General features: G+C 48.8%; 1 protein-coding gene across 1 annotated transcript; it reads left to right on the forward strand.

Moving 5' to 3' along the window:
• Window positions 1-6,844: 6,844 nt before the first annotated feature.
• On the forward strand, window positions 6,845-20,332 carry ITFG2 (integrin alpha FG-GAP repeat containing 2). Its single transcript, XM_007967233.3, has 12 exons — window positions 6,845-7,062; window positions 12,346-12,441; window positions 13,028-13,069; window positions 13,225-13,396; window positions 15,182-15,321; window positions 15,789-15,937; window positions 16,328-16,425; window positions 16,619-16,672; window positions 16,768-16,868; window positions 18,181-18,298; window positions 19,098-19,271; window positions 19,348-20,332. Exons 1-12 carry the CDS (start codon window positions 6,967-6,969, stop codon window positions 19,449-19,451), a joined length of 1,344 nt encoding a protein of 447 aa, XP_007965424.1. The 5' UTR covers window positions 6,845-6,966; the 3' UTR covers window positions 19,452-20,332.
• Window positions 20,333-22,539: the final 2,207 nt, after the last annotated feature.

Consider the following 22,539-nt stretch of genomic DNA (forward strand, 5'->3'; position numbering starts at 1 on the left):
AGGATTAAAATTGGAGTGTGCAAGTCTCCCAGTGTGAGTATCCCTTGAGCCCAAGACACCAAGGATGCAGAGAGCTGTGACTGTGCCACTGCATGCCAGGCTGGGCAAGAGTGAGACCCTCTTTTTAAAAAAAGTCCCAGTGTAGGCCGGGCGCGGTGGCTCAAGCCTGTAATCCCAGCACTTTGGGAGGCTGAGACGGGCGGATCACGAGGTCAGGAGATCGAGACCATCCTGGCTAACACGGTGAAACCCCCTCTCTACTAAAAAACCAAAAAACTAGCCGGGCGAGGTGGCGGGTGCCTGTAGTCCCAGCTACTCGGGAGGCTGGGGCAGGAGAATGGCATAAACCCAGGAGGCGGAGCTTGCAGTGAGCTGAGATCCGGCCACTGCACTCCAGACTGGGTGACAGAGCGAGACTCCGTCTCAGGGAAAAAAAAAAAAAAAAAAGTCCCAGTGTAACTACTCTCTTACTGGGCTCACCGCATATCACAGCCCTGTGTTTGTGGTTTGTGTCTGGGTCCTCTTGGTATTTCAAAAGTAGTAGATTCTTACCCCTGCAGCCAACAATCATCACTAACTCATTAAGCATTTATGGGGTAAGCTACTAACACTGTACTGACAGCATCACATGAGTTAAACTTAATCCTTGCAACCATCCTACAAGGAATGTATAACTCTAATAACCCTACAGATAAGAAAACCAAGACTCAGAAGTTAAATGGAAAGGTATGCCTGAAATGGGAGGTCTCTGAACTAATCCAGACTCTCCCATGAGGTTCATTTGGCTGTGGGCAAGTCTTGAGCTTCTTTCCTCATCTGCAAAAATTGAAAGCATTCCTAAGGTTTCTTCCAGCTCTGCATCTTGTAGGATTCCAAGAATGTAAAACTGCATTTAACTGTGGAACATTTAGAGATAAGTCTTAGTTTATGAAACATTAAAACTGTCTAGTGAGGATGTTTTGTTAAAATGCCTACAAGTCTAAGCCTAAAAATAATCGTACCACATACTCAAGTCTGCCCTGGGTCAGTGCTACAAGTTCATTTCCCAGTCAGTTGTCCCTTCCTACCAACACTTAAATCTTTCTATATGCAGAGAAATGTGCCCAAATAAAGAAAAGCTAGTAGCAAGCAGTACTGTGAGCTGTTAACAAGCTTTGCAAGTGGTCTCTAGGAAAAATTAAAATAGGGTTTATCTTGTCCTAGAGCTGGTTCTATCATCGAGTTCTATGTATTTTTATCTCCCAAGTATTTCTCCTCCCTCCACACTAGTATCATTCCCTCCCATCACCATGCACTGCAGCCTGCTCTCCTGCAAAAGGCTCCTATCTTGGATTCCCTCCTGCACCTGCAGTTCACTCTGTACTGCATCCAAATTGTGTCCCTCCGAGTACTTCAATCACTTTCGATGATTTCCCATCCCATTTAGGCTAAAGAATCCTTACCATGGCCCACAAAACCCTACAAGGCTGGGCAAAGTGCACTTAACACTTGCCCTCTATACCAGCTTTGCCACCCTGAGGGTGAATGGAGAACTGTATTCCATTTCCACTGGAGAAAAAATATGTGAAAGGCACTTTATGCAGGACTAGTAAAGTGTTGTATCTTTTTTTTTTTTTTTTTTTGAGATGGAGTCTCGCTCTGTCGCCCAGGCTGGAGTGCAGTGGCGCGATCTCGGCTCACTGCAAGCTCCACCTCCAGGGTTCACGCCATTCTCCTGCCTCAGCCTGCCGAGTAGCTGGGACCACAGGTGCCCGCCACCACGCCCGGCTAGTTTTTTGTATTTTTAGTAGAGACGGGGTTTCACCATGTTAGCCAGGATGGTCTCAATCTCCTGACCTCGTGATCCGCCCACCTCGGGCTCCCAAAGTGCTGGGATTACAGGCGTGAGCCACCGCGCCCAGCCTAAAGTGTAATATCTTTTTAGAAAATGTCATTACTGGAAAAAAAAGTTAGAAACCAGAACTTCTCATACCTTATTCCTGTTATGTCTCAGTGACTAATTTTCCCTTTCCAAATGCAAAACACCTCAGAACCTTACAACAAGTCGAATGACAGTGCACTAAGGGCAGTGCTGAATAAAACCAATGTACGAGTCTGGACAACATAAGTAAGGAAAATTCATTCTCTTTCTGGAATTCGTTATTGCTACCTTATGGCTACAGTTCCCCAGTTGTTTGTCAACCTCAGATAATGTGGATGCATTAACTATCCCCCGTTAGAAAACTTAGGAATAATAAAAACATTAATTTATCCTGTTATCCTGTTAAATGACACTATACCAATTTTTTTAATTTTTTTTTTTTTTTTTTTTGAGACGGAGTCTTGCTCTGTTCCCCAGGCTGGAGTGCAGTGGCGCAATCTCGGCTTACTGGAACCTCCACGTCCCGGGTTCAAGCAATTCTTTTTTTTTTTTTTTTTTGAGATGGAGTCTGGCTCTGTCGCCCAGGCTGGAGTACTGTGGCCGGATCTCAGCTCACTGCAAGCTCTGCCTCCCGGGTTTACGCCATTCTCCTGCCTCAGCCTCCGGAGTAGCTGCGACTACAGGCGCCCGCCACCTCGCCCGGCTAGTTTTTTGTACTTTTTAGTAGAGACGGGGTTTCACTGTGTTAGCCAGGATGGTCTCGATCTCCTGACCTCGTGATCCGCCCGTCTCGGCCTCCCAAAGTGCTGGGATTACAGGCTTGAGCCACCGTGCCCGGCGGGTTCAAGCAATTCTGTCTCAGCCTCCCAAGTCGCTGGGACCACAGGTGCACACCACCACACTTGGCTAATTTTTGGGTTTTTTAGCAGAGACAGGGTTTCACCATATTGATCAGGCTAGTCTTGAACTCCTGACCTCAGGTGATCCACCCACCTTGGCCTCCCAAAGTGCTGGGATTACAGGCGTGAGCCACTGCGCCCTGCCATGCTATACCAATTTGAGACACAAAGTGAGAGTGAATGGTCTCAGGGATGATCAAGAAAAAGCAATGCCTTTGTGAATGTCGAGGGTCCTTTGGCTAGAAGAGAGGATCAGCATGTATATTCCATATTCCATAGGATCTTCAGTCTCCTGTTTTAGAAGTGCATCAGACATAAACTGATTTGTATATTTTTAGGTGAAATTCACATTTTTAGGTGAAACAAAGTTAACCATTTTAAATTCAAGTTTGGTGGCATTTAGTCTTTACAGTGTTACCTAGTTCCAAAACGTCTTCCTCATTCTTTGTGTTTTAACCCTATCTCCCAGTGTTTAAGTGACACAGTGACAGTGAACTTCTCATCCATCAGTAGTCTTGAGCAGACAACCCTGATGAGTGAGTTCTAGGATCAAAGCTTCCCAGAGTTTGTGGTGCATTTTAATCGGGGCAAACTTGAGGAAGGCAGTGAAACTAAGTAGAGCTCTGAATAACAGCATTTCACTCAGTGCAGAGCTTCCCACACTACTCTGCCCAGTTTCTAGGTCAAAAAACATACCTTTCCAACACTTTAATATGCTAAGGTGTACCATGAATGAGAGAGGGAAGGGGGAAATGGTGATATAAGCCAAACTGAGCCCATTAAGAAGCCCTGGGCCCTGCCCCCAAGGTGGTGAGGCTCTGGGCCTCATGTTTTGAAAGATCTTTGGAGACCCTGTCTTACCTGGGCACTCTGGGCAAACAGAAACCACTCTGTCTACTGTTGGAGGATGAAGTAGACAATCTTCCTGGAAATGCTTCCCACTTAATCCCCCCCATCCCGTCCTATGGAGATGTCTATTGTTTGTAAAGAATATGCCACCCATACAACTGTATCCATGTCACCTAACCAGGAAGATACCCTAAGTAGACAGTTCTGGGGAGTAAGATAAAAACCAGCAGAAAGAGTGCTTGGCTTAGACAAGATGGAGTTTTAGATGGTGCCCAAAGAGACCTAGCAACCATCCAGCTAGAAAGGGGTCAAGACCAGGAGTGCTCTTTGTGGAGCCAGGGATCTGTCCATATGGCTTTGCAATGCCTAGTCATAAAAAACACTCACTGTACTTAAAGTAACTGACACAAGGTGGGGAGAGGCCCAGGCATGGAAGGACTTAATTTGTGCCCTATTTCTTGGAGACCTATCTTTTCTGCCTTTCTAACTTTATTTGGCTCTCTTGACAGAAGCCAAAAAGCATGGTATAGAAGTTGTGATCATAAAGCTGGGCACAGTGGCTCATACCTGTAATCCCAGCACTTTGGGAGGCTGAGGCAGGAGGCCGAGCACTTTGATCACCTGAGGTCGGAGTTCAAGACCAGCCTGGCCAACATGGTGAAACCCCGTCTCTACTACAAAAAAAAAATTAGATGTAGTCGTGGACACCTGTAATCCCAGCTACTTGGGAGGCTGAGACAGGAGAATCACTTGAACCCGGGAGGTGGAGGTTGCAGTGAGCCAAGATTGCGCCATTGCACTCCAACCTGGGCAAGAAGAGTGAAACTGTCTCAAAAAAAACAAAAAAGAAGTTGTGATCATAATTACATGACCTTCATGACAAACATACTCTACAATTAAAAACAGACACCCCGTATCACAGAAAGATCCAGACCAAGAAACCCAAATGATGAGGAAGATAAAACTAAGCCATTGGGGAATCCTGAGTTGGGGTCTGATCTTAGATAACTGGGTCAGGCTAAGGCACCTGATGACAGAAGCTGGGTGATCTCATCTCTTGTTTTGAGTTATTTAGTAATATATTCCTTTTAAAACCACTTTAGAGGTAAACTTTTTTTTTTTTTCCTGAGACAGAGTCTCACTGTTACCCAGCCTGAAGTGCAGTGGTACCATCTTGGCTCACTGCAACCTCTGCCTCTTGGGCTCAGGAGATCTTCCTGCCTCAGCCTCCTGAGTAGCTGGGACCACAGGCGTGCACCACCATGCCCAGCTAATTTTTGTATTTTTGGTGGAGTCACGGTTTTGCCATGTTGTCCAGGCTGGTCTTAAACTCCTGAGCTCAAGCGATCTGCCTGCCTCAGCCTCCAAAAGTGCTGGAATTACAGGCATGAGCCTCCACAGCCAACCTAGAGGTGAACATTTTGATACTGGTTTTGGTTTGCCCACCCCTTAAAACCTAATATGAAGCTCAGGGTTTGAACTCGGATGAGAGAATAGAGATGGGGTAGAACACGGGGTGAGGGAGCATGCACCTGCTCTGTAAATGAGAACATGTACTCAGAGCACCAGGAATACCTGTGGGACCCAGTGCCTTTTAATGGACCTGGCCATCCCACAGTACACAACCAGAAATATGAGCTTGTAACACAGTTCGGTCTCAGAATACATCTCAGTCTCCAGCCTTTGTCCAGACTTCCTCCAGTTCACTGTTCTGACCTGCTGTTCTTTCTTACCTTATCAGCCTCAGAATATATCTGCAGTCTCCAGCATTTGACCAGACTTCCTCCAGTTTACTGTTCTGACCTGCTGTTCTTTCTTACCTTATCTGGCTGTCAGATCCACTGGGACATCTAGGAAAAAATCTGCCACCCGCTTCCCCCAAAAAAAGGCCTTGCCCTCCAGCCTCCTCCCACTATGTACAGACATAGAAAGTAGGGACAAGCTGGGCATGGTGGTTTACACCTGTAATCCTACCTACTCCTACTCGGGAGGCTGAGACACAAGAATCTCTTGTGCCTGGGAGGCGGAGGTTGCAATGAGCCCAGATCACACCACTGCACTCCAGCCTGGGTGACAGAGCAAGACTCTCAAAAAAAAAGAAAGAAAGAAAAAAAAAAGGAACAGCCCCTGGTCCAAATTCCCAGATAAGGTAGATACCATTTTTTTTTGAAACACCAAGTGTGAGTCAGCCTGGGTTTACAGACCTAAATCTAAAAATGTATTGAACACCTGTATGATTTCATAAATATTGCCCTGATTGATGAGGCACCCCAAAGAAAGACAGAACTGGATTCAACATGGAAAGAAAGAATCCCAAGAAGCCAGCCATGAGAGTGACAGTCCCATCTGTGCTAGAAGAGTAAGGCCCCTGAGGGTGAGATGCAAGAGCTTTGTGCTGGGGGACCACAAGACAGAGCAGATCCAGAATCCAGGGAACTGTCACTTCCAGTCTGAAAACTTTCCTAGGAACTATGATAGCAAATGATGGAGAAGCCCTAGGGTTTGGGATCAAACAATTCTGGTTGGAGCACGCACCCCGCCTCACGATCCTTCCTTCTGCCATTTTACTTAATCTTGCTGAACCTGTTTTCCTCTACCAAAAAAAAAAAAAAAAAATACAAGCTCACCTAGTGGCTGAACTAATTATGTGAAATATGTGAAATGTGCTTTGCAGCAGGTGGCTTTTAAACTATGGACCAGAAAATACATACACTGTAAAAAAAAAAATTTAAAAAAAAAAGTTTTACATTATAAGCCAGTATACACATATAAGTATATACAATTGAAACAAGGGTGTCACAAAAACTATACTTACCTTACTACTTGGGAGTCACTTGATATATTCTATTGTATTTAATTTTTTATATGCTGATTGCAACTCACTACATTGTTTTCACTCTTAATGGGTAGCTAGCTTTTAAAAAACACTTTTCAAAACCATGCAATTACCAGTTATTACGAAGATTAGTAAGAGTCTCAGGAATGGTCTGATGGCTAGGAATTTTCATTGCCAGGGAAACAAAGGAAAAAGGTCAAGGTTACTAGGTCAAGCCCTTGAGAGCCGTGTTGCCAAGGGAACAGATCGGCCACGTCAGGGTTGGTTTACCCATGGGCTGAAGCTCTGTGGAGAAAAGGAGTGGCCCGTAGGCCTGTCACTCACATCAGAGGTGGTAAGCCCGCCTCCAAGCCCGGAAGACCCGCCTCCTCTCTGAGGTTAAAGGAGGAAGGCAGAGATTGGAGGCTCAGGCAGTGACGTAACTTGCTGCTTTAGGTGGCCTTCCGCTCTGGCGGCTGTCGCGACGGGGGTTCAGGGACCATTTATTGGGGCTCCCCGCTCCCTCTGCTCTTGGAGGTGCCATGAGATCGGTTAGCTACGTGCAGCGCGTGGCGCTGGAGTTCAGCGGGAGCCTCTTCCCGCACGCTATCTGCCTTGGAGACGTTGATAACGATACGGTAGGTGCATGCGCACTGCAAGAGACAGCCTGGATCTGTGCAGGGACGGCGCAAGGGAAGTGGGACAGGCCGCCCGAGCGTGCCACGTGAGCGTGAGCATGCGCGCTGTGGCTAGTATGGAGCGCTAAAGAGAAAAACTTTATTGATAGCTTCAGTGTTCGTGGTTGGTTTTGTTCCCTGGGAGGTTTTTTTTGTTTGTTTGTTTGTTTGTTTGTGAGACAGAGTCTCCCTCTGTCACCCAGGCTGGTGTGCAGTGGCGCGATCTCGGGTCACTCCAAACTCCACCTCCCGGGTTCAAGCGATTCTCCTGCCTTAGCCTCTTGAATAGCTGGGATTACAGGAGCCCGCCACCACGCCCAGCTAATTTTTGTATTTTTAGTAGAAACGGGGTTTCACCATGTTGGCCAGGCTGGTCGCGAACTCCTGACCTCAGGTGATCCCTCCTCGGCCTCCCAAAGTGCTGGGATTAGAGGGATGAGCCACCGCGCCCGGCCCCTGGGAATATTTTTTAAGTGGGATAGATAGTTGATCCCTCGGCCTGATTGCGTCAAGTGTTCACTGGAGGAGCCTGGTAAACTCTGGTGGCCAAGTTTTCTGGATCACTGTTTCTGAGTTAAGCCTCCTGCAGTGGCGTCACCTCTCAAATCACTTACCTTGGCTGGACGCAGTGGCTCACGCCTGTAATCCCATCACTTTGGGAGGCCGAGGCGGGCGGATCACGTGAGGTCAGGAGTTCGAGACCAGCTTGGCCAACGTGGTGAAACCCCGTCTCTACTAAAAATACAGAAATTAGCCGAGTGTGGTCGTGCGCGCCTCAGATCCCAGCTACTTGGGAGGGTGAGGCACGAGAATCGCTTACACCCGGGAGGCGGAGTTTGCGGTGAGCCAAGATCGCGCCCACCGCACTCCAGCCTGGGCCACGGTGGAAGACTTCGTCTGGAAAAAAAAAAAAAAATCACTTTTCAAAGCCGTGAAGTGGAAATAACAATGCCGCTCTCCCTGTGGCTCCGCCCCTTCGAAGACTTCTCTGAACCTCCTCCTACCCTCACAGAATTAAGCACACCGTCCGTGCTTAATATAGGCATTAAACTCAAAGTCTGCTGCTGTTAGACTTGGCCCGTTCGGCTGGAATAGATTGGGGTATTTCCCTGCCTCGCTCTCCCGCCAGGGCAACAATCACCCCCACAATCCAGTGTTAATAACGTCCGGTTTCTTCAGTGCCTGCTTCATGGTAGATGCGGGTGCCTGGCAACTTGTGCTACACCTTGGTTGAATTACAGAAACAATCTCCACCTACCTTTTCTCTGCTCAGCAGTCGTTCCTCTTTATTTTTTATTTATTTATTTATTTTTGAGACGGAGTCTCACCCTGTCCCCCAGGCTAGAGTGCACTGGAGTGCAGTGGCTTGATCTCGGCTCACTGCAACCTCTGCCTCCCGGGTTCAAGCGATTCTCCTGCCTCAGCCTCCCAAGTAGCTGGAATTACAGGCGCCCGCCACCACGCCCAACTACTTTTTGTGTTTTTGGTAGAGATGGGGTTTCACCATGTTGGCCAGACTGGTCTTGAACTCCTGACCTCGTGGTCAGCCCACCTCCGCCTCCCAAAGTGCTGGGGCTACAGGCCTGAGCCACCATGCCCAGCCCTTCTTCTCGTTTTTTAAATAAATTACCACAGGTCAAGCAGGTAAAACAATGCCTGGCACACAGTTTAGTGTTCTCTTAAGTGTTCGTGTTGTTGTGAGCATTTTATTCTGTTTTTCTGCAAATCTTTATTGAGCTGCTCATTATGCACCAAGGACTCTGCTACATTCTGGGAATTCAAAAATGAACGACAGAATTCCAGTCCTCAGATCGCTCATCATCAAGTTGTGTAATAGTCACCGGATAATAAAATGTAATGAGATGCATTGACTGAAATATGTAGAGGATTCTCCGGTGGAGCATTAAAGGGAATAGTGTCTGATGCCCTTTTCTTTTCTTTTCTTTTCTTTTTTTTTCTTTTTTGGCAGATTTTATCTTTTCTTTTATTATGTATTTCATATTTCTAATGCAAAGCACTGGATTGCCCCTTTCTACCCTCTGCCCTGTCTTCCTGCTGGGCCTCCCTGCTTCACGCTTCCTTCACTGTCCTGTGCACCGCCCCCTAGTGCTGTGATGGAGAAGGTATTTTATGAGGCCTCTTTTGACTCTACCCGCTCTGGGGAGGAAAGAGTTATTTTCATAAATTCGTATTGTGTTTTCTGGGCTTTCATGTTTCTTCATGAACTGCCAAGCCGTCCAATTTTATGAGAAAATCGGAGGAGGAATTTTTAAATTTTTTTTTTTTTTTTTTTTTTTTTTTGTTGAGACGGAGTCTCACTCTGTCACCCAGGCTGGAGTGCTGTGGCTGGATCTCAGCTCACTGCAAGCTCCGCCTCCCGGGTTTACGCCATTCTCCTGCCTCAGCCTCCCAAGTAGCTGGGACTACAGGAGCCCGCCACCTCGCCCGGCTAGTTTTTTGTATTTTTTTAGTAGAGACGGGGTTTCACTGTGTTCGCCAGGATGGTCTTGATCTCCTGACCTCGTGATCCGCCCGTCTCGGCCTCCCAAAGTGCTGGGATTACAGGCTTGAGCCACCGTGCCCGGCAATTTTTTTTTTTTTTTTTATAGAGACAGGGTCTCACTCTGTTGTCCAGGCTGGAGTGCAGTGATGCAATCATAGCTCATTGCAGCCTTGAACTCCTGGGCTCAAATGATCCTACTGCCCCAACCTCCTGCGTAGCTGGGACTACAGGTGCCTGCCACCATGTCTGGCTGATTTTTTTAATGTGTTGTAGAGATGAGGTCTCACTGTGTTAACCAGGCTGGTCTCAAACCTCTGGCTTCAAGCAGTACACTGGCCTCGGTGTCCCAAAGTGCTAGAATTATAGGTGTAAGCAACCTCACCAGGCCACATTTTTAAACAGTAAATTATCAAAGCACCTTCAGATATACATTATTTTCCATTTTATCTGATTGCCTTCTTTGTTTAAAAGCATTCCTTTTTTTTTCATAGCTTTATAGCACCACCTTTTTTGAAATTGTATTTATGTAAATGAATTACACTATTATTCACTTCTACAATATTAGATATACTATCATTTTTTTCACCTGAGTTGTAAGCTCCATTACTGTAAGCTCCGTAAGGATAGGAGTGTTTTAATCTGTTTTTTCCACTGCTATATTCTCAACCCTTAGGTCAGTGTAGGCACTGGCCGAGAGTGATGGCTGACACCTGTAATCCCAACACTTTGGGAGGCTAAGATGGAAGGATCATCTGAGTCTAGGTGTTTGAGACCAGCCTGAGCAACACAATGAGACCCCGTCTTTACAAAAAAATGTAGCCAGGTGTGGTGGTGCGTGCCTGTCCGGAGGCTGAGGTGGGAGGATTACTTGAGCCTAGGAAGCTGAGGCTGCAGTGTGATGCAGTGAGCCATGATCACACTACTGTACTCCAGCTTGGGCAACAGTAAGACTGTCTCAAACAAACAACAAAAAAAAAACAAAGAAAAGAAATAAGAAACATCAAGTAATAGAAGGTTTGATTTTTAAAAAACTAGTTTTATGCTTCTGTGATCTGATATTCTTACCAGAAACTCCCATAACAGTTATAACAATTAAAAAAGAAATCAAAGATTTTTTTTTTTTGAGACGGAGTTTCGCTCTTATCCCAGGCTGGAGTGCAGTGGAGTGCAGAGGTTCACTGCAACCTCTGCCTCCCAGGTTCAAGCGATTCTCCTGCCGTGGCCTCCCAAAGTAGCCGGGATTACAGGCATGAGCTACCACGCCCAGCCGGAAATCAAAGAGTCAAATAAATTCCAATTTGTTTCTAACTTTTCCTTACTGTTCACCTGTTATCTCTGTTGCCTTTAGAACTACATTTCTTGAGAGTATAGTATTAGTTCAGTGTATTCTGGGGACAGGAAGGGGATGTTGGCTGTATACCTAAGAGGAGATCATAAAGCAATTTGCAGAAGTGGAGTTTGAAGCCACTTGGTTAACATCTTGAGCCCCTGTAAAGGGCAGCTACCCAGATACAAATGGTGGAGAGGCTCCATGCAGGGATCTCCCTTCCCTAGAGCTTAGCCATCACTTGAGGGCACTGGAGGCCCAGAGTGTGGAGCAGCCCCTTCAGGCTCTACCCCCTCAGGCCCCACCGTCCTGTGTGGTTCCCACATACACTTCAAGATCAAAAGGCCTTGCTAGAGGAGGGAGGGCCCCAAGAGTTCACATTGTCTTTTTATTTGGCCCTTGATTAAATGTGAGGTCCGAAGTTAGATTCTGCAAAACTCCACCATCTTGGGCTGTTTTCAAAACATGTCCCATTTGTAATGGGCAAATGCAAAGAGCCGAAGTCAGGCATGTGTAGCCTAGAGCTATTCAGGTGGCATACTTTTCTGGGGTGAGCCATAAATTGTGTGTAGCCTCAATTTCTGTAAGCTCTCCTACCCCCTAACACACACACCCCTAAATGGAAATAAAGAACTGGGAAACTATGGCTGTGTTGGCCCTAAAAGATTGTTCTGTTATGTTTTTTGAGACAAGGTCTTGTTCTGTCACCCAGGCTGGAGTACAATGGCACGATCATGGCTCACTGCAGCTTCAGCCTCCTGAGCTCAAGTGATCCTCCTTCCTCAGCCTCCTGAGTAGCCGGAACTACAGGTGTGCACCACCACACCTGGCTAATTTTTTTTTTTTTTTTGAGAGACAGGGTCTCACTCTGTCACCTAGACTAGAGTGCAGTGGTACAATCTTGGCTCAATCACTGCAACCTCTACCTCCTAGGCTCAAGCAATTCTCCTGCCTCGGCCTCCCAAGTAGTTGGGACCACAGGCATGCGCCACCATGCTTGAGTAATTTTTATATTTTTTGTAGAAACAAGGTTTCACCATGTTGGCCAGGCTGGTCTCGAATTCCTGAGCTCAACCAATCCACCTGCCTCCGCCTCCCAAAGTGCTGGGATTACAGGCGTGAGCCACCGCACCTGGCCTCACCTGGCAGATTTTTAAATTTTTTGTAGAAATGGGATCTTGCCATGTTGCCCAGGCTGGTCTCTAACTCTTGGCCTGAAGTGATCCACCCACCTCCACCGCCCAAAGCAGTGGGATTACAAGTGGGAGTTGTTGCACCTGGCCAGACTTTTAATAAAGTTGAGGAAGAGGCAAGTTGAGGTCTTGTGATTTCCCTTGGTTAGGCTAAGTAGAGAAGAGCTTGAAGTGGTTCAGCAGAGTCCCATCCTAACGCTTTCTTCTCTCTCCATTTGAAGTTAAATGAACTGGTGGTGGGAGACACCAGCGGGAAGGTGTCTGTGTATAAAAATGATGACAGTCGGCCATGGCTCACCTGTTCCTGCCAGGGAATGGTCAGTATTCACTTCCCTGGGCCTGGAGGCGGGAAGGGATCCCTTCTGTCCAGGGACAGCCTAGGATGATTCCCACACAGGTGCTCACCCATGTGTCCTGACTCCCCAGCTACTGGGCCCAGCCACTGACTTGCAGCCAATTTGATTCAGGGAGGGACGCCCCCAGCCAGCGCTCGCACCTGTCCTCACACACGCATACATGGGCTGGGGTGTTTTTGTGTAACGGAATACTCCTTGACACTTTGTGGAAGTTGCCTAAGGTGGTCTAATCTTAAAGTATAGTCAAAAATGGGGGCAATAATTTGAATAAGTCTAGAAATATGATCGCCTAGCTCGATTAAATATAGGGTTCCTATTTTATTTTAAGTTCAGATTGTCTTAACCACCTCAGGTCTTCATGTTGCTGTCTGGGTAAACCAAACCTATAGCACAGTAACTCAGTTAATAAAGCTTATCACCATAGTTCATATGGCACAAGTTTTCAGTGAATGATGGTGATTAGAAAACCTGCCCACTCCTTGCTTCACAGAGGTCGGGGGTACTGGTCTCCTTGGCGTCTCCCTGAGCCTCCCTTTCTCTCTTACAGCTGACTTGCGTTGGGGTTGGAGATGTATGTAATAAAGGAAAGGTAAGAACTAGAGGGGACCTTTCTTGATTCCTAGCTCACAGCGGAAATCAGGTGAAGGTTGAAGGCTTCAGCTCTGACCTCTGTGATCTGATTATCGGGCTTGTTTCCAAAACTCCCTCCCCAGTCCGCCTCTCCTGTGCCTCTGTTTGTCCTAGAACCTGTTGGTGGCCGTGAGTGCTGAAGGCTGGTTTCATTTGTTTGACCTGACACCTGCCAAGGTGTTGGATGCTTCTGGGCACCACGAGACACTAATGGGAGAGGAGCAGCGTCCAGTCTTCAAGCAGCACATCCCCGCCAACACCAAGGTCATGCTGATCAGTGACATCGGTGGGCATGCCGACCTTTCAGGCAGCCAGGAGAGTAGGAGTCAGTGGGTGCTAGAGCAGACCCCAAGGGATTGGGGTGAGAGGGAGAATCCGTATTCATGTATGCATTGGTTATGTACTGAGCTCCTGTGATGAGTCAGGCATCGCTCAAGGCACTGGAATAGCCGTAGTGAATAAATAGACCAAAATTGCTGCCCTCCTGGGCCTTACTATGAAGAGACAGAAAAGAAACAATATAGGCCAAGTGTGCTGGCTCTCGCCTGTGATACCAACCCTTTGGGAGGCTGAGGTCCGAGGATCACTTGAGGACAGGAGTTCCAGGCTGTAGTGAGCTGTGATCTTACCACTGCACTCTAGCGTGGGACCCTGTCTCTCTTTAAAAAAGAAAGGAAAAGAAAAGAAACACTATACATTTTGTGAGATAACTAAGTGGTATATTAGAAGGTAGTAAGTGCATGGCTGGATGCGATGGTTCATCCCTATAATCCCAGCACTTTGGGAGGCCGCGGCGGGTGGATCACTTGAGTTCAGGAGTTTGAGACCAGCCTGGCCAACACGGTGAAACTCTGTCTCTACTAAAAATGCAAAAACTAGCCAGGCCTGGTGGCAGGCACCTGTTATCCCAGCTACTCAGCAGGCCGAGGCAGGAGAATCACTTGAATCTGGGAGGTGGAGGTGGCAGTGACCCAGGATCATGCCACTGCACTCTAGCCTGGGCGACAGACTCCCATCTCCAAAAAAAAAGAAGATAGTAAGTGCAGCCGACCATGTGGCTCACGCCTGGAATCCCAGCACTCTGAGAGGCTGAGGCAGGTGGGTCCCTTAAGCTCAGGTGTTCGAGACCAGCCTGGCAAACATGGTGAAACCCCGTCTCCAGTAAAAATACAAAAATTAGGCTGGGTGCGGAGGCTCACGCCTGTAATCCCAGCACTTTGGGAGGCCGAGGTAGCCGGATCACGAGGTCAGGAGACCGAGACCATCCTGGCTAACACAGTGAAACCCCATCTCTACTAAAAATACAAAAAAAAAAAAAAAAAATTAGCCTGGTGTGGTGGCGGGCACCTGTAGTCCCAGCTACTCAGGAGGCTGAGGCAGGAGAATGGTATGAACCCAGGAGGCGGAGCTTGCAGTGAACCAAGATCACGCCACTGCACTCCAGCCTAGGTGACAGAGTGAGACTCTGTCTAAAAAAAAAAAAAAAAATAGCTGAGCGTGGTGGCATATGCCTGTAATCCCAGCTACTCTAGAGGCCGAGGCAGGAGAATTGCTTGAACCCAGGAGGTGGAGGTTGCAGTGAGCCGAGATTGTGCCACTGCACTCCAGCCTGGGTGACAGAGACTCTGTCTCAAAAAAAAAAAATAGTAAGTGCAGTGGAGAAAATAATTCTCAGAAAGGGCTAGAGTGTCGAGGTAGAGGCAGCAATTTTAAATGGAGTTGTTAGGGCTAAGTCCTCACTGAGAAGGTAACATTTGGTTAAAAAAAAAAGTGGCGAGCAAGGGAGCCATACAGATAGGCAGCTTGTAGGTGGTGGGAGGTACATGGGATGAACTGGGACGCTTGAGTTGCATGTTTGAGTAGTATGAAGGCAGAGAGCGGATAGGAGCTGCGGAACAAATGGACGGGCAAGATGCCGCAAACGCAGACGGGGCGGGGGCCAACTGAGTGTGAAGTGAGCAGCACTGCAGATCAGGCATGAAGCCACACTGGCTAGAAGGTGCTGCTGTTAGCAGAGGAGCCGGGGCTGCTCGTGGGACTCCAAAACCCATCTTGTCTTTCATGCCTACAGATGGAGATGGGTGTTGTGAGCTGGTGGTGGGTTACACAGACCGTGTGGTGCGAGCTTTCCGCTGGGAGGAGCTAGGTGAGGGTCCCGAACATCTGACAGGGCAGCTGGTGTCCCTCAAGAAATGGATGCTGGAGGGCCAGGTAAGCTGCTGACTGTGGTGAGCAAGGCCCCAGGGAGCTGGGAAGAAGGACTCCTGGAGGAGGCAGGGGGAGAGCAGTCATGGGACAGGGCCAGGGTGGGGAGAAGTGAAGTCACCTTGTCAAGAGAGACCCAAAGACCATTTCGAATCAGGGGCTTAGGGGAAATTGCTAGTAACAGGCGAAGAGAAAGGCATGTTGGGCTAAGAATGAGGACTGTGAAGGTAGGTGTGGAGTGGGCCGCATCAGGACCTAGACCCCAGCTGGGTCACGCACAGGGGAAAGCATGTGGTCTGTGTGGAGAGGAGGGTGCCAGGCAGGAGCCCTGGAGACTCAAAATCCTTCCTCCTGCTGCTACCCTTGAAGCCCAGAGGGCTGTTCCCAGGACCCCGCCCCGACCCCCTGCCATTCTCTGCAGGGTCCCACTTCCTTCTGTCTCCATCTCCCTTTAATCCCATTCCCTGGTGCAGGTGGACAGCCTCTCAGTGACTCTGGGACCACTGGGTGTTCCTGAACTCATGGTGTCTCAGCCAGGCTGTGCTTATGCAATTCTACTGTGTACCTGGAAAAAGGACACTGGGTCCCCTCCTGCCTCCGAAGGGCCCACGGATGGCAGTAGGTAAGGGGGTACAGGCCTATGGATGGTGTGGGGGTGCATGGAAGCAGGATGGGCTCCCAGATGGCACGTGGTAGTCAAATGGGTCTGCAGTTGGCAGAGCTGCCTCATCTAGGTCCCAGCCCGAGCACCTTTGCCCCACTGGGGAAGATTACGTTAGGACCAAGGGAATCCTGGGCTCTAACGTTGTAGCACCTGAAAGAGGTCCTGAGATTCCAACCTGGCAGCGCCATCCCTGTCTCTTCTCTTTGCCACATGGACCAGATAGGGTCAGTGGCAGGTTTCTAAGCTGATTCAAATCCCAGAAGCTCTTGCAGGGATATGGGTTCCAAAGGGCTGGAGAACTCAGCTCACTTGGTCTCTCGCTTGATCCTTCCACCCTCCCGTGTACAGGGAGACCCCAGCTGCCCGAGATGTGGTGCTGCACCAGACGTCTGGCCGTATCCACAACAAGAACGTCTCCACTCACCTAATTGGCAACATCAAACAAGGTGAAAGTGCGGTGGGGGTGAGGGAGGGAGACGAGGGGCAGCCGTCAGTTCTGGGAGAGTGGAGAGCCGTAGCTTGCCCCTCATTTCGAGCCCTGTCCTTTCCCTGCTGCTGCAGAATACCCCTCTCCCGTAGGCTCTGACCTTGCCCTGCCCTTGACGTTTTCTTCCTCTGGTCCTCCTGTCCTACCCACAGGCCACGGCACTGAGAGTAGTGGCTCTGGCCTCTTTGCCCTGTGCACCCTGGATGGTGAGCAATGCTGGGATGGGGCATGGGGGCTGTATGCCTGTAGGGTCTGCTCGGGGCCTATCCCACCCGCGCTCAGCCTGCCTCTTCCCCGGCAGGGACACTGAAGCTCATGGAAGAAATGGAAGAAGCAGACAAGCTGCTGTGGTCAGTGCAGGTGGATCACCAGCTCTTTGCCCTGGAGAAACTGGATGTCACCGTGAGTGGAAAACCTGGCAGAGCAGAACATTCTTGCGTTTTCCACATGGAGAGATGGGATTTGGAATAATCAGGCTATTCTCACATCCCAGGGAACTCCCAACCTTTATCTTTAGTCTCTGTGTCTTTTTTTTTTTTTTTTTTTTTTTTTTTTTTTTTTTTTTTTTGAGACAGGGTTTCCCTCTGTCACCTAGGCTGGAGTGCAGTGGCATGATCTTGTTCACTGCAACCTTTGTCTGAAGCCATCCTGTCGCCTCAGCCTCCTGAGAAGCTGGGACTACAGGCATGTGCCCCCACACTTGGCTAATTTTCCTAAACTTTTTGTAAAGATGAGATCTCACCATATATGGTTTCAAACTCCTGGGCTCAAGCAATCCTCTCGTCTTGACCTCCCAAAGTGTTGGACTCACAGGCGTAAGCCACTAAGTCTCTTTAGATAGGTCTAAATCCATCCGAAGCGAGTTTGTTTCCTCTTACTCTACCGTATTTAACGCTATACCGTGCTGTTAGAAGTCTGTCATTTCCATAACTTCAGCAGAAGTAGTAGCCCTAAAGAAAAGTTACTGTAAGAGCCTGGAAGTATGTTATTCGTCCCAACTCCAGAGGCATATTTTGTAGGTTTTTCCTTTTTTTTTTTTTTTCTTTTTTTTTGAGACGGAGTCTCGCTCTGTAGCCCAGGCTGGAGTGCAGTGGCCGGATATCAGCTCACTGCAAGCTCCGCCTCCCGGGCTTACGCCATTCTCCTGCCTCAGCCTCCCAAGTAGCTGGGACTACAGGTGCCCGCCACCTCACCTGGCTAGGTTTTTTTGGGGTTTTTTTTGTATTTTTAGTAGAGACAGGGTTTCACTGTGTTAGCCAGGATGGTCTCGATCTCCTGACCTCGTGATCCACCCATCTTGGCCTCCCAAAGTTCTGGGATTACAGGCTTGAGCCACCGCGCCTGGCCAAGTTTTTCTTGTCCATATATAAATCTCTATTTAATGTCACTGTGGCCCCTGAATCAGCAGGCAGGGGCTACACTTTATATTGCCATCAGGCATGCTTGTTGGTTTAGGAGAAGAGGCAGACCTGGGTTTGAGTCCTGATTCTGCTACCTCCTAGCTGAGTGGCCTTGGGTGAGTGACTCTATTTCTATCAGCTGAGGTTTCCTCAGTATACTACTTCCTACGGTGGCCATGAGCATTATGTGACAGCTCATTTGACAGTCCTGTTTACTGCCCAGCCCGTGGGTGACATTCCTCCCCAGCTGGCTGTTTGTCATCCAGAGTCCAGTCCACAGCTCCTCTATGTTCCTTGTCTCTGGCCTTTTTCAGGGCAATGGGCATGAGGAGGTAGTTGCATGCGCCTGGGATGGACAGACATACATCATTGACCACAACCGCACCGTTGTCCGCTTCCAAGTGGATGAAAACATCCGTGCCTTCTGTGCAGGTGACCCCTGCCCCCATGGCCCCTTTCTGACCACACGTAAGTTAGACAGGCGTGTTAGATATGCCAGGGAGGTGTTTGCCCCTCACTTCCCTTTCTGCCGTATCCCCTGATGGAAGTCTTCATTCACCAACGAGTTCTTCAGCTCTTTTGTTTGGGGGTGAGGGGTGGTCACTACATTGCCATCTTGACAATCTTAAATAAGAAATAAAAGACAGCAGCATCTCCACCCCGGAATATTTTAAAGAGTGGCATGAGTTTCTGTCATCGGTCTGGGATGTGTGAAGACATCAGGAAGTTCTTTTCCACCTGAGCATGCCAGGTCTCTGTGGAGAAAGGTCTCCTAGAACATTTTCATTAGTTCCAAGTCAGGGGCCTTGGGAGGCAGCACTCACTCTCTGGGTGACTGGGGGATGCCTTTGGAAGGAGGCATTGGCACCTAAGAGAAGCCTTACTTTCTGATCGTGTTCTGCTAGTCTCGCCCTTGGGCGAGCAAGGCCGTCCCTCATCACTCCAGGGATATCACTAAGATGGGAAAATCAACAAATAGCACCTTTTTGGATTCTGTTCTGCCTGAGTTTTGTTGCTATGGTTTTTCTACATCTCAAGTGAGCCAGGTCTTTTCCCATCTTATCTGTTTTACTGAGTTCCTAACAGAAAACAAATAGAGAACCTTTCATTTTTTTCCGGACATCAGTGGGAGGATAGGAAGTGCTGACTCGAAGGTGTGTGTCTTGCTGTGTGCCCCCCACCACCAGCACTGAAACTTCCTGACCTTTGTCTCCCTGCCCACATCTTCCAGGCCTGTATGCCTGCAAAGAGGGCCGTAACAGCCCCTGCCTCGTATATGTCACTTTCAACCAGAAGATCTATGTGTACTGGGAGGTGCAGCTGGAGCGGATGGAGTCTACCAATCTGCTGAAACTGCTGGAAACCAAGCCTGAGTACCACAGCCTGCTGCAGGAGCTGGGTGTGGGTGAGTCCCAGAAAAGCCAGTGGCCCGGGTGCCCGGGAGACCCACAGCCTCTTACCCACCCCTTCTTGGCTCTCAGATCCTGACGACCTCCCTGTGACTCGTGCCCTGCTTCACCAAACACTCTACCATCCAGACCAGCCACCACACTGTGCTCCCTCAAGCCTCCAGGATCCCACCTAGCCGTTCTTGCCTCAGAGCTGGTGAAGGATTCTTCCGAACCCCCACCCTACCCCCTAAAGGTATCTGTGATATTGGCAGGATAGGGAATATGCATTACAGAAATGCAGGATTTGACTCTGGACATGAAAGATGGCAGCAGCGCTAGGGTGACCATGAACTATAGACCTCGCAGTCTTTTTGGTGAAAGAAGAGACAAGTTGACCCTCTGCCCATTTCCTTATGGACCTCACCCATCACGCCAGCAGGGTCATAGGACCCTGGCCTTGTTCCAGATCATCTGGGACATGTCCCACTTCCCACTTTGACTGTTGAAAACAGAGACTTGTTTGCATGGCCCCAACACTCATAAGGAAACCAGGCTTTAGGCCCAGGGGAGCAATGGAGGTAAGGGCTCCACCCCATCTTAAGCTCTGTCTTCCATGGCACAATTCCAAGTTCTTGACATTAGTAATTGTTAAAGGAATGGCAAACTGTTTTGTTTTGAGGGATCTTTCTACAGTCTGGTCTCACCCTTGTTCCTAGCAACCCTGAGATGAATTTCCTCCATTTACCAAAGCAGCTGGGTCAGTGCTTTCTCATGTTGCCATATTCTTCAGGTATTAGTGAGCTTCAGAAGCCCTGCTCCCATTTTTCCACCCACTCATTCCCCCGTAAAAGAGCTTATCGTCTCTAAGACAATAGACATTTAAAATGTGATGCAGGTTTATGATCCAGACCACAATCAGAATTATATCTCGGGTCATTTATGTGCTGTCTGTTCTTGATTCTCTGTGCTCTAAGTCGGTGTTTTTCAAACTGTGGTTGCAGTCCTTTGGTGGATTATGGCCAGCATTTTTAGAATAGGTAGAATAGAATAAAGTAAAATAGGAAACAGCAGAGTACATTGCTCACAGTGTGGGTAAGTATTATTTTGTTACAGTCATATGTGCGTGTGTGTACTGAGTGCCATGTGAAATGTATTCCTGCTGTGGTCAGAGGAGTTGGAAAGCCATTGCTTCCAGATTGCTCTCAATTATACTGACCCTAGTCAGGTGGGTCAGCCTGGGCGAGGGCCCACATTTCCACTTCCTTTCTGTAAGGGACAGCGGGCAGAGTTATCATTCAGCTCTTGACAGGCAGGGAGGAAGACCAGAGAAGAACATTGACATAGAGAAACAAGAGTTTATTCCAATGGAGAAGCAGCTGAACCGAGGGCTTGTCACTGGGCCTGGGGTCTGCAGTTACAGAAGCAGCAGGAGGCAGACAAGGAAAGGCACAGCACAGGACCCAGGAAAGCGGACCTTGTGGAGCAAGGCAGTGAGGGAGAGGAAAGCTTTTAGGATTTTGAGACCAGGTACTATGGCACTCGTGATAAGTGAACCCCTCTCCTTTCCTTCTGAGGGCAGGGGAGGCAGCTGGGAAAGGTCAGGCCAGGTGTCACAGGCAGCTCCTCGCATCCTGGTTCTTCTCTTTTTTTTTTTTTTTTTTTTTTTTTGAGACGGAGTCTCTTGCTGTCGCCCAGGCTGGACTGCAGTGGCGCGATCTCTGCTCACTGCAAGCTCCGCCTCCCAGGTTCACGCCATTCTCCTGCCTCAGCCTCCTGAGTAGCTGGGACTACAGGCGCCCGCCACCACGCCCGGCTAGTTTTTTGTATTTTTAGTAGAGACGGGGTTTCACCGTGGTCTCAATCTCCTGACCTTGTGATCCGCCCGCCTCGGCCTCCCAAAGTGCTGGGATTACAGGCGTGAGCCACCGCGCCCAGCCCCGGTTCTTCTCTAACCCAGTCTACCCCAGGCTCAGGACTCTGTCTCAGCCCAAGGGTCCCACCCAGTTCAGGTTAGCTCTGCCACTGTCTTTATCTCCCCGTTTGTTTGTTTGTTTTTGGAGACAGGGTCTCACTCCTTCGCCCAAGTTGGAGTCCAATGGCACAAACTTGGCTCACAACAGCCTTATGCCTCAGCCTTCCAAGTAGCTGGGATGATAGGTGAGCACCACCATACCTGGCTAATTTTTGTATTTTTTAGTAGAGATGGGGTTCTGCCATATTACCCAGGCTGGTCTCAAACTCCTGACATTAAGTCATCTGCCCGCCTCAGCCTCCCAAAGCGCTGGGATTACAGGCATGAGTCATGGCGCCCGGCCTCTTTCTTTACTCCTAATCCATGATTTGAGAGACTCAAACCAGCCAGAAAGACCCTCAGGGGTCTGGCGTCTTAAGCTTCAGGTTCTTCTCTTCACAGTGAATTCAGAAAAGCCTCTCTCTCCTGACAGACCCCAAACTTTAAAAAAAAAAAAAAAAAGCCTCTGTCTTTTTGCTTTGGCAAAGCCTGGCAGGGGGTTAGAAAGCCACTGATTCCAGGACAAGGCGAGCTTAAGCTCAAGAGACCAGAGATGGGGATGGGAAGAAGGCCTAACGAGGTGGGTAGTTCTAGAAATCAGAAAGAATACTAAATAGGTTCAGTCTCAGTGGTGACAGCCTCACTGTCCTGTCTGCCTTGTAGGAGCAGTTCTCTACAAGGCTCTGCCACACACACACCCAAAGTTCAGGGGCTCGGTGGGTCCAAAAAGCAAGTGGAGAAGGATAAATCCCTAGCGTTAATAGCAGAAGTATGTCCAAGGTTTTGCACAGGGTAATCAAACAATAACTGGCTTCAGACATTTGCAGCCCCAGAAAAATAACTAATGAAAGCTCTCAGCCTTATGAGATGGACGTTCCTATACTAATTCCATCTCTTTGTTGTATTGAATTCTGTCTCATGTTTCTTCCCCCACATCTGTGCAGATGTGCACAGAATCCAAGAGGCAGACACCAGGAGGTCCAGGGACCCAGGCTGGTGAGGCGTGGCAGTCTAGTGTGGGAGATACTGAGCCCCAGAAGGTGTGGTGAGACACATGGTGGTGTGGGAAGTTGAGTTGCGTTTGGGGTGGAATTGGGTGCTGGGCAAGGACAGCAGTCAGCAGAGCCTTCGACCCAGCCCAGGCAGGCGCCCCGTTTTGCTTAGCCTCCCATCTGTGGTCCTGGTTTGGCTTTGCTCTTCTTGGAGGGAAATGAATGAGAAACCTGGCGTCGTGGGCGCTCTAGTGAAAACTCCCCCTGGGGAGTAGGACA

Source organism: Chlorocebus sabaeus, chromosome 11, assembly GCF_047675955.1.
Source record: "Chlorocebus sabaeus isolate Y175 chromosome 11, mChlSab1.0.hap1, whole genome shotgun sequence".
Lineage (NCBI taxonomy): Eukaryota > Metazoa > Chordata > Mammalia > Primates > Cercopithecidae > Chlorocebus > Chlorocebus sabaeus.